This window comes from Schistocerca americana, chromosome 2 (genome assembly GCF_021461395.2).
Source record: "Schistocerca americana isolate TAMUIC-IGC-003095 chromosome 2, iqSchAmer2.1, whole genome shotgun sequence".
Classification (NCBI taxonomy): domain Eukaryota; kingdom Metazoa; phylum Arthropoda; class Insecta; order Orthoptera; family Acrididae; genus Schistocerca; species Schistocerca americana.
The window spans coordinates 833,232,880-833,245,203 of record NC_060120.1 but is presented as its reverse complement, the minus strand read 5'-3'; the positions used below and the strand labels follow the sequence as shown (position 1 = coordinate 833,245,203).

Sequence of the window (12,324 nt, the reverse complement as noted above, 5' to 3'; positions counted from 1 at the left end):
CTGCAACAGTACACTATCTTGGTCTCAACTCGCAAAACTTTGATCTTCCAATTTTAATGTCAAGACCTTCTTTTTTAAATTCAGTGAATAGTTCATTTAAATTACACAATATTAATCTTTTTTGTCTTTGAATCTTAGAACCATTTTCTTGCATAGAAACACAGTCTTTTTTGCCAGGCATCAAACAACTGTTATTATCATCGTCATAATACTTAATAACTTTATTGATTGTGTTTTCATCTACCAAATTAGATACACTTTTCTTTTGTAATGCTGATAAAATTCCCCAAAATTCCCTGTTCTTTTACTAATTGCCTTGTTAACTTAACAAGACGTTCTGACACATTAAATTCATCACTAACTTTTGCTCGACTCGAAGAATTTGGCAGTAAACTGATAATGTTAATTTTATCATCTTTGTTTGAAGTACTGCATTTAGTGTTTAGTTTTTCTATCAAACCATCATATTCAGTTGGTGAAGTTGAGAACTTCCATCTGCTTTAGTACAAATTGTATTTTGAAATGAAACTTCCAAATTCTTTTTGACTGTAGCTGCCACTTTCTCAATTTTTGTATTCAAGGCACTTGGTCTTTTATCTTGACTTAGTTTTCTAATTTTACTAGCAGGCGATATACCGAGGATTTCACAAGCTGTATCTACCTTTTTAATGGTTGCTGATAAGTTACAAAATTCTGTACCTGAGGTTTCACTATCTTTTCTCTTGTGAATTACAAATATCTTAGAATAACATATTGGACAGAATGATTTTCCTGCTATGAGACTGAAGAAAGGTCTTTAATTTTTAGAATAATGATAAAATGTTATTTCTCATAGATCTTTTTTTATAGGTTTCTTATGTTTCTCAAAAGGGTCCATGCAAGACTGGCCAAAAAGGTGATGAAATTTTTTCAAGTATTTCATTTCATGGTACTTGCATGTTGATTTGACCTCTGGGCCGACTCGTAGGTAAAACAACACTTTTTCTTCTTCACTGTAATCTTTGATTAAAATAATGTCTTTAGGATACACTCCATACACACTTTTGTGACGTGCTTCATTAATAACACCAACAGAACACTGAGACACCATTTTTCAACTGCACACTTCAAGAACTTCTAGCTAAGTAAATGTGAGTAGACAATGGTTGGTGTAAGGGGAAGACACTAATCAGACTTCTATAGGATTGCAGATGCAATTGTTAGCCTGCTGAAACAATTGCCACAGCATTGTTTTGACAAATAATCATTAGCTAGTGTAATGTGGTGTGTTATATTATGCAATTGGTATACTGTATTTGATTAGCCTACCAGATATCGCAGATGTTAAAAATCGTATTTTTGACACGTGTTTGTAATCTTTTTTCCATAACGTCCAGTTGAATCTCAAAGTTGAAATTTATGCTGAAGTTTGATATCATAAAGGTCTATTAACTGTGAAATTTTCGTATTTATATCTGGTCCCCCAAGATATTGCAGGCCACAAAATGGAAAAATTAAAAAAATCGATTTTTTTAAAATAGTGTATTTTTTTAAGGGTTAGCTGCTTACCATTGATGCTCCATAAAAAGTAACTATACTATACAGTGTAATAGCAGAAAAAATATTAAAGCTGAGAAATTAATCTTTCTTCGGAAAACTACTGTTCAAAAATTGAATTTTTTTAATTTGTGGCTGGTAACTGTGAACTATTAAAAATATATTAAATAATACATTCAGCTAACTGATAATGATGTTAATTTGTAGCTCAGAGTGTGTTGAACTAAATGCATTTTATCTGAAACGCTTAGGACCATCCACTACTGAATAATTGTAAAAAATGTAGATGCTTGCAAATACGAAAAAATGCATGCGGCCTGGAACAAATATATGGCCCCAATTTCAGAATAAACAATAATTTAAAAAATAAAAAAAAAATATTTCGTGACTACTAAACATTGAGGAATTCACCCAGAAAATATAAAATTTTTCTGAGGTGGTCAAGTGACCAGTGCTGGACCACTTGGTATGGATTGACCCAAAATTATTAGGGAGAGCAAGAGGAGATTGTGGCAGTTTGCGTAAAAGTACAGTTGTATGGGAGGATTTCTGGGAAAGGAGAGTGGTGCCCAGTGGCTGGTGTAACGAAAAATGGAAGAACCATACCACACCACGAGACATTGACCAGGCTATGGCAGCTTATTTTGCCACAGTTACCTTGGCTGCTAATCAATATCCAGCTTTCCAGCATCACAGAGTTGCTGCCGAGATGGGCAGCTGGAATTTCCTGAAGAGTACAGCTGGTCCATTTTAATGTGGGAGTGCGTCAAGTTACTTTCCTGACTTGTGACAATTTTATTTCCTCTTTTAAAACCAAGAAAGATTGCACATGCCCAAATAGTTACCATTATGTGCCCTCACTACCTGTAAGGGGAAGTCCATGGAAGCAGATGGTCAACTGCCCCCTTGTCAGGAGATCTTAGAATTCAGGCACTCCATAGTCACTTTAAATGGAGGTTCTAATAGTATCATTCCACCTGTGAGAACCTGGCCTACCTAGAGACAGCTACACAGTAGGCTTTCTTGTGCTGCCATCGCCTTCTGGGTATATTTTTTGGCATTGAGAAGGCCTGCAATACTACACTATTTGGACATATTTCATCCTCTGGCAGCTTCATGAATGTGATTTGCATGGAGATGTTGCCATTTTTATTCGGTCCTTTCTCTCGCTGCGCTATTTTAGATATTGATTCGGTGATGTCCTCTCTGATTGCTTTGAGCAGGAGAACAATGTCCCTCAAGGTAGTGTCTTAGTGTGACTGTCTTTGCCAAAGCAAGTAATAGCCTTACGGTAGTTTGTTAAATGTCGTGTCCAATGTTACTTGGTTGTGGGTGATTTTTCTGTCTTTTATTCCTCTTGAAGCCTTGCAATTACAACACATCAGTTGCAACTAAATCTTTGACAGTTGAATGAATGGTCATAGAAGAGGGGGTTTCAAGTTTTCAACCAAGAGGTGTGTGTGCATTCTTTTTAACTGTTCCTGTTCTAAACAGGCTTCCCAGAGTTAAGGGTGTGGGACACTGTTCTCAATTTTAAAGACACGGTGAGTTTTCTGGGCCGTGCATTTCACGTGAAACTTACATGGGTGCCACAACTTAATGACTTGAAAAGATGGTCACTTAAAGCAGTGAGATTTTAAAATGTCTTAGCCACAGTTCATGGGGTATGTGCAGTATTGGCTTGCTTATGGATGCATGTCTTATTTAAAGATGTTGGTTATGGTCTACTATGAAGGAATTCTGTTAGTCACTGGGGCGTTCTGAACAAGTCCCATACCGAGCATCTGCGGAGATGTCACTGAGCCACTGTTTCACGTCAGGCAACAGCTGCTCTTTGTGCACCAGCATATAAAATTCTGTCCACGCCATAAGCGCATGCCTACCTTTCCATTTCTTGGCCTTCTTTGGAAAGGCTTTTTCATAATATGCAACAAGTGATGAGACCCGTTGGGATTTTCACAAAGGATTGCCTCTTAGAGATGGGTATGGCTTGGTTTTAACATCTTACAGCAAGGTTGGAGCAGATTTCCCCCTTGGCTCTTACACAAACCCAGAATTATTTTAGATTTTACAAATTTTAAGAAAGGTTTCATTATCAGTTTTAAGTTTCAATCTCTGTTTTCCAGCATTTGAGATAGGCATGAGAGTTTTACAATTGTGTATACAGGTGGCTCCCATCGGGGGACTCCTTTGTTCCATCATCTTTCCTGACCGTATCTTCTGGATTCATCTTCCCCGTACCCACACTGCATTTTTTACAGAGGTTGATGCGATCATGAAGGCACTGGAGCGCATGAGGCATTTTAAGGGCAAGCAGTCTCTCATTTGTTCTGATTCCCTTAGTGCCTATAAAATAAATAAAATAAATAAAAAAATGTTATTTTGAATATGTTAATTATTCTATCTGTATGATGGTGATTGTGATTGCAATTGTATTTGCTCATCTGGAACGTGGACGTTTAATTATTCGGTATCAGACGCTTGACAATGGCTTTTTCGTAAAGGCAATGTTACTCGTAGTTGACCGTGAAATAAAACTGAATAATCGGACTTCGTAATTAAATCGTTTCCAAAGACTGCTGCGGTAGGTGCGGACTCATATCTAAATCTCAATATTACAATAATTTGCCAGCCATGCCAATACGTCGTACAGAGGTGATTGTCTACTAAACATAAAAAAGTTACACAGTTAGTTAAATCAGATATATTCAATGAATAAGCCTACAGTTCATAATCCTACTTACTTTTATAAATATAATTCTTTACAGAATCGAGTGCCTAGTGTGGTTGCAACTCGCAGTATTCTTCTATAACATGAAATATGGCGGTGTGCCAGACAATAAAATAAAATACGTGCTTCTCGCACCACTTCAACCAGAGCTCTCCCTTTCTTAATCAAACATAAGAGTAACGTAATTGTGCTTTTGTTTTATCAGCGACACAGCGCTGCAGTTGTGTGCCATAGGCTTTATTTATTTGTCACTGATTATTTATTTAATTAATATTTCGCGTTTCCGAGGAAACTCACGCTCGGCATGCAAATGTGCCTTTATATGCCCTGCACTCGTTACTGCACAAGTACCCAGCACAGAAATTGATGCAGCTCATATATGACCAACCATACTTCTTATAGCAGTGTGGGAAGAATGTATCATTCTGCTGGGTACTGGGATACGTAGGAATTTGGGGAAATGAATAGGCCAATAAAGCTGTGAAGGAGGGCTGCAGGGGATATACCATTACAGAATGTGCCAATTTGCTTGCAGACTGTCATTTCGTTGGTTTGTCACAGGTCCATGCAGTTATGCAAAGAGGAGCGACTGGCAGTGATGAACAATAAGCTGCAGTTGGTGAAGCCAACTGTATGGCCATGGAGTTCCTCATGTCAATTGCTAAGTTGTGATGTGATGTCCTGACCCACCTTTGCATTGGGCACTGTTTTCTCACACACGGCCTTTTACCCCAGTGAGAGAAACCCCCCTCCCCCTCCCCCCCCCCCCCTTCCCATCTGTGATGCGTGTGGCATGCAAATCAGTGTATGCCACATTTTAATTGAGTGAATTGTGTTTTGTGACAAGTGGGCAGACGCAAATTTAGGTGGGAATATGCCCTCTATTTTATCTGATGATGAGATGAGTGTGGTGAAGTCTTCAAAATTTTGTGATAGGTCTGGTCCGTGCCCTGAGCTTTTAGGCTAGAGATATTACTGTGTTGCAGATTGGCTGGCTCACACCCTTTCCTTTCACCAATCATCCAATCTCAAGTGTTTGTTGCCTTCTTTTAATGCTTCCACTGTATTTTCTCTTTTTTGCCTTGTTTTAGATTTGACAATGTTATTTTCGTTGCTTTGTGTGCACGCGTGTGTGTGTTCGAGATTTTCCGCACTCGCATCATTATTTTTAATTACGAATGCCAAAGATCTTGCTGTCATGTGCCCTCAAACCTTCATCATCATCATCATCATCATCATTAAGGCCTTCATTTCTAGTGTTAGATGTCCTTCATTTAATTCTCGCAGCGTGTCTACCGTTCTCACTCATGCTTCTGCGTTCTACATTAAGCATTTATTCTAATTTTTTTATGTTAATTTATCCACTTGTAGTCCAACTAGCCAGTCATATAACACTGCCAGTTCAATTCTTGCATTATAATATCCTGAATTTAGAATGATGATGAACAAAGGAATCAGCGAGTTCACAAGTTTTTGTGATGATATTCAGTTTTTAATATGTTGTGGGAAACTTAGTCAGTGTCATGCTGAAGTATTTCATTTTAGGATATTTTGTGGTCGTTGTGTCATAGTTGATGGTGATTTTGCATTTGTACTTAGTAAAAGTCATGGTAACATTCAACATAACTACAATTTGTACTTGTTACATGTTGTTCACTAAGCTGTATATAGTCCTGTGTGGTGTCATCAGTGAGCTAGCACTTTCAGTTCATTTTTAACTGTGGACTGATGTGCTCTGAAACTATAATTTTCTAATGAATAATAAGTTATTTTTTGTTTTTGTGTAACATACCTGGTTACAAATTTTTTCTTCAGTCTTCAGAAATTGCTGGATAGGTATGGATAACAGTTCCAAGTTTGGTTTGAAATAAAGTTATTGTAATAAATATAATCAAAGCTCTTTATTTAAAAAAAAATACTAAAACATAAATTACTTAATCAACAACATTTCCAGGTGGTAACCAGGTTTACAAACCATGGCTGTATTGCACACTTAGTGACTAGAAATACTTTTCTCCACACACAAATTTTCGATGTAACTCTAGGCATATCATCTTTTATGTAACAGCATGTGTGTATGTCATATAGAAATTTGCAAGTGAAGTTTATTAAATGATAAAATTACTACTAGAAACTGAAACAAAGGAATTACTGAGAAGAATAAAATTTAAATGCACTATTGTCTTTTGGAAGAATTTGTTACGGTACATAAAAAAAGTATATGAGAAGATGTATTATAATACTTTGCTCTTTAAAAACTTAATGGGAGTATAAAATGACTAGTGATTCACTAAGGTTTTATGAGAATGAATCACAAACAATAAATATGTTGAGGAAAGATGGAATGATAATGGCATTACTGCATTATACATAGCCATTAAAAGAAAAATGTGACTATATGGCAGATACCAAAATTACTAAAGTGTGCTTCATGAAGAAACTAATTTCAAAGGAAAATTAGCTCTTATTGTACCTGATTTTTAGCTCTGAAAACATAAAGCTGTTTCAATGATCGATTCTTGTTTGATATTGTCCTGTTTTTCACTGGAAATGTTAGCATTGTAAATTATAGTGGAACATGGAATTGTACTTTTATGAGAACTGTGGCCAAAATTATCGTTCTCGGTGTAGCATGTTGACATTTAACATACCATGTTATGGCACATTTTCTGTACCTTGTTCAATATTAACCACTGTACTTATTGTTTTTGGGATGTTGTTTACTGAAAGTACAAACAGTACAGATTTTTGTCCATGTAAAAATGCCTTTCTTGCTGTTCATGGTTTTGGGATCCATTGTCATTGCCTTTTACAATGGCTGTCATGTATATTAAGACCAAAACTTGAAACATCTCATGAGGCTTTGGAATGAAACTACAGATTTATGTCTTGAACTGTATGAGAAGTCTGTTGATGATTGACAAAAAATATTTCCTTTGGAGAAACGTTGATACCTCTTTATGATGATGGTATGACGTGCAAGATTGTAGGTGACTGCTTGTTGTTTATTGTTTAGTTCTTCTTGGGATTACTTGTGGTTGTTTTTAATTTGCTCTGTTTCTTTTTTTCCTGCTCTTGAAATTTGAGAGCGATGTATTGGTCAACAAGAGGTCCATGAAAATCCTCCGGAAAACTGGGAGTGACTGGAAGGATGTATTTGTATAGGCGCTCATTTAGAACATACAACTGAGTTGTGGATGAGCAGCGCACGTTGAACCACCAATCACATGTCAGTGCTACTTGACTAAAAATAGTTCCATTAGGACAGAGAAATGATGCTTGTCCGCCGTTGAGATCACAGTAGTGCCAAACCTGTAAGAAGAAAATTATAAAGATTGTAATTTTGCACCACCAGTGGAGGGAACATTGGTGGACAGGCATTAATTGTGATGCAGAAAGAAATTTCATTTCTAAGTAACTGATTATGAAAGTATTTTCATTGATTACCAGGTAATGAGGAATTGGTGAATATTAACAACGAACGTCTTTGTTTTTTGGAACCTACTAGGTAGTTTAATACAAGAGTAAATATTACTGATATTAGTGGAAATAACATAAATGCAGATCCACAGTTGATGTCAAAAGAACATTAGTCTCAATCCATCACAGTCCTCAGAAGAGGGACCTTCAGACATGTTACCAGCATTAAGAAACTAGTAATGGCATTAAATGACAGTTGATAGCTTGTATGTTTAATTAAACACCCCACAAGAAAGTGAAATAAAAGGGAAAAATAATCATAACATCAGTCTTTATTTGCGCTATAAAATATGTACAAATCTGGATAAGAAAATGTTTTCTTGGTTTTTGTTTGATATACCTCCCCCACCCCTTCTTTCTCAAAATATCTGGCTGATTAGAAAGTTGCAATGGATTGAACCAAGTATCACAACAGATTAAAATCACAACATGCATGAGTAAGGCTCTGTCAAAAGAAATATTAAAGCAGGGGCCATACACAGTGGTTTGGGTTGAGTCTTTTATGCACACTAGACAGGATCATCCAACCTGATAAGAGGAAAATAAGTTATGAAAGTAGAGTTTCAAAGTGATAAAAAATCTATAAAACTTCCTCAGGATTAAAACTGACAGTTTGTATAAAAGACGTAAGCCTTGAGTTAACTCTTTTCTGACAGGGTGAAGATATTTTCCCCTGAGGATGAATGTTGTCCTTAAACAGGGTACAAGTCCTGCTTCTTTGTTACATTGATGATGTTGCAATAACATCATCCTTTATGATTGTATTTTCCTCATTCGCCTTCTGTGCCTGTTATAATGTTACCATTGTTACATCCTTTGTGATTCAGCTACAAGCCATCACCTTTGTTCACATAATCATCTCAGAATTTTTTGAGTAGCCACTATTTCAAAATTGTCCCATAAAGAGTATTAATCTTACAAAACAATGTAATAATGACATTATTACAAAAGGGATAGACTGCTACTCGCCATGTGGCGGAGATGTTGAATTGCAGACAGGCACAACAGAAAGACTGCTAAACAAGTAGCAGTCTTTTTGTTGTGTCTGTCTGTGATTCAACATTTCCGCTATATGGTGAATAGCAACCTTTCCTTTTCATAATTTTGCTATAAATCTTAAAAAAATATTTATGATAAATACAATTTTTCATTGTGTGTGTGCCAAATTGAAAAAGCACCAACACTTTCTGTACTAGTGAATTTCGTTGTGCAAAACATTTATCCAGCACACCTTTTTTGGCACATCGAAATGCATTATGTCACAAATGGTACCTCATTCAAGATGCTGTTTTCAGTACTTTTGATGTGAAACATGAATCAACCAAAGTCTTGCAGAAAATGAATGATAAGAGACAAAAATTAATAGTAGCTTCATTAATAGGCAAAAAAACCTACCTGGCAAGATGTTTCAGGATCACCAAAGAATCCCTTGTAACGCTGTGTTTTACAGCTGAAGCTTGTTTGTGGAATTGTTGAGTAGGTGGGGTAGTCAACACCAGCTCGACCTGGTGTACTTCCATCTGAGTAAGGATCAGGAAAGATTTGAGTGCTTGTGACACCACCATAGTAGTTCTGTGGCTTGAAACCATGTGGCAACTTAGCAGCGTACCTGGAAGAAATAGAATTTATTAATTATTACTAAATAATTTATTAATACCACAATGAAAGTGTATAATGCTAGCTAATGCTTCACCTTTAGCAGGAGGAGGAGAGAAAAATCTTATTTCTTTGATATTGAAAGAATCATGCCACAGCAAATTGTATACAGAATGAATGTTCATGCAGCAGAGTGTTCATTAATTGGGAATCCGTGTGCTGGACCAGTTTTTGAACATAGTACCTTGCCTTGCACAGGCAAATGCTCTACCAACTGCGTTATCTAGGCACAATTCGTCTTTAATACCTCCAGTACCTGTCTCCTACACTCCCAACTTCATAGAAGTTTGGCAATGTAATGAATAGAGCCAACCGAGTTTCACAAGATTTGTTTGTGGAATGCACGTAGATTCCTACAGATAGTTTTTTGTTTATCTTGAGACATAATACGCGAGCATAATTACACATTGCATAATTCTGCAATAGTCTGATGTTTTGTTGTTGTTGTGGTCTTCAGTCCTGAAACTGGTTTGATGCAGCTCTCCATGCTACTCTATCCTGTGCAAGCTTCTTCATCTCCCAGTACCTACTGCAACCTACATCCTTCTGAATCTGCTTAGTGTATTCATCTCTTGGTCTCCCTCTACGATTTTTACCCTCCACGCTGCCCTCCAGTACTAAATTGGTGATCCCTTGATGCCTCAGAACATGTCCTACCAACCGATCCCTTCTTCTGGCCAAGTTGTGCCACAAACTTCTCTTCTCCCCAATCCTATTCAATACTTCCTCATTAGTTATGTGGTCTACCCATATAATCTTCAGCATTCTTCTGTAGCACCACATTTCGAAAGCTTCTATTCTCTTCTTGTCCAAACTATTTACCGTCCATGTTTCACTTCCATACATGGCTACACTCCATACAAATACTTTCAGAAATGACTTCCTGACACTTAAATCTATACTCGATGTTAACAAATTTCTCTTCTTCAGAAACGCTTTCCTTGCCATTGCCAGTCTACATTTTATATCCCCTCTACTTCGACCATCATCAGTTATTTTGCTCCCCAAATAGCAAAACTCCTTTACTACTTTAAGTGTCTCATTTCCTAATCTAATTCCCTCAGCATCACCCGACTTAATTCGACTACATTCCATTATCCTCGTTTTGCTTTTGTTGATGTTCATCTTATATCCTCCTTTCAAGACACTGTCCATTCCATTCAACTGCTCTTCCAAGTCTTTTGCTGTATCTGACAGAATTACAATTTCATCGGCGAACCTCAAAGTTTTTATTTCTTCTCCATGGATTTTAATACCTACTCCGAATTTTTCTTTTGTTTCCTTTACTGCTTGCTCAATATACAGATTGAATAACATCAGGGAGAGACTACAACCCTGTCTTACTCCCTTCCCAACCACAGCTTCCCTTTCATGTCCCTCGACTCTTATAACTGCCATCTGGTTTCTGTACAAATTGTAAATAGCCTGCCGCTCCCTGTATTTTGCCCCTGCCACCTTTAGAGTTTGAAAGAGAGTATTCCAGTCAACATTGTCAAAAGCATTCTCTAAGTCTACAAATGCTAGAAACGTAGGTTTGCCTTTCCTTTATCTTTCTTTTAAGATAAGTCGTAAGGTCAGTATTGCCTCACGTGTTCCAGTGTTTCTACGGAATCCAAACTGATCTTCCCCGAGGTCGGCTTCTACTACTTTTTCCATTCGTCTGTAAAGAATTCGTGTTAGTATTTTGCAGCTGTGGCTTATTAAACTGATTGTTCGATAATTTTCACATCTGTCAACACCTGCTTTCTTTGGGATTGGAATTATTATATTCTTCTTGAAGTCTGAGGGTATTTCGCCTGTTTCATTCATCTTGCTTACCAGATGGTAGAGGTTTGTCAGGACTGGCTCTCCCAAGGCCGTCAGTAGTTCCAATGGAATGTTGTCTACTCCCGGGGCCTTGTTTCGACTCATGTCTTTCAGAGCTCTGTCAAACTCTTCACGCAGTATCGTATCTCCCATTTCATCTTCATCTACATCCTCTTCCATTTCCATAACATTGTCCTCAAGTACATCGCCCTTGTATAGACCCTCTATATACTCCTTCCACCTTTCTGCTTTCCCTTCTTTGCTTAGAACTGGGTTTCCATCTGAGCTCTTGATATTCATACAAATGGTTCTCTTATCTCCAAAGGTCTCCTTAATTTTCCTGTAGGCAGTATCTATCTTACCCCTAGTGAGATAAGTCTCTACATCCTTACATTTGTCCTTTAGCCATCCCTGCTTAGCCATTTTGCACTTCCCTTCGATCTCATTTTTGAGACGTTTGTATTCCTTTTTGCCTGCTTCATTTACTGCATTTTTGTATTTTCTCCTTTCATCAATTAAATTCAATATTTCTTCTGTTACCCAAGGATTTCTACTATTCCTCATCTTTTTACCTACTTGATCCTCTGCTGCCTTCACTACTTCATCCCTCAAAGCTACCCATTCTGCTTCTACTGTATTTCTTTCCCCCATTCCTGTCAATTGTTCCCTTATGCTCTCCCTGAAACTCTGTACAACCTCTGGTTCTTTCAGTTTATCCAGGTCCCATCTCCTTAAATTCCCACCTTTTTGCAGTTTCTTCAGTTTTAATCTACAGGTCATAACCAATAGATTGTGGTCAGAGTCCACATCTGCCCCTGGAAATGTCTTACAATTTAAAACCTGGTTCCTAAATCTCTGTCTTACCATTATATAATCTATCTGATACCTTTTAGTATCTCCAGGGTTCTTCCATGTATACAACCTTCTTTCATGGTTCTTAAACCAAGTGTTAGCTATGATTATGTTGTGCTCTGTGCAAAATTCTACCAGGCGGCTTCCTCTTTCATTTCTTAGCCCCAATCCATATTCACCTACTATGTTTCCTTCTCTCCCTTTTCCTACACTCGAATTCCAGTCACCCATGACTATTAAATTTTCGTCTCCCTTCACTATCT

The 12,324-nt window shown here is 37.3% G+C and overlaps 2 protein-coding genes across 4 annotated transcripts in view; one reads left to right on the top strand and one right to left on the bottom strand.

Moving 5' to 3' along the window:
- LOC124595488 (RING finger protein 17) overlaps positions 1–12,324 on the top strand; it is a 485,726-nt gene that overhangs the window by 50,830 nt on the left and 422,572 nt on the right. The gene's annotated exons all lie outside the window — the stretch shown is intronic.
- The window catches only part of LOC124595489, an 89,579-nt gene continuing 83,427 nt past the window's right edge, over positions 6,173–12,324 (bottom strand). Inside the window, exons 5-6 of the mRNA XM_047134252.1 lie at positions 9,143–9,356; positions 6,173–7,579 (exon numbers count right to left, since the gene is read on the bottom strand). Coding sequence (XP_046990208.1) covers positions 7,280–7,579; positions 9,143–9,356 — 514 coding nt within the window. The 3' untranslated portion in view covers positions 6,173–7,279. The remainder of the gene's footprint in view (positions 7,580–9,142; positions 9,357–12,324) is intronic.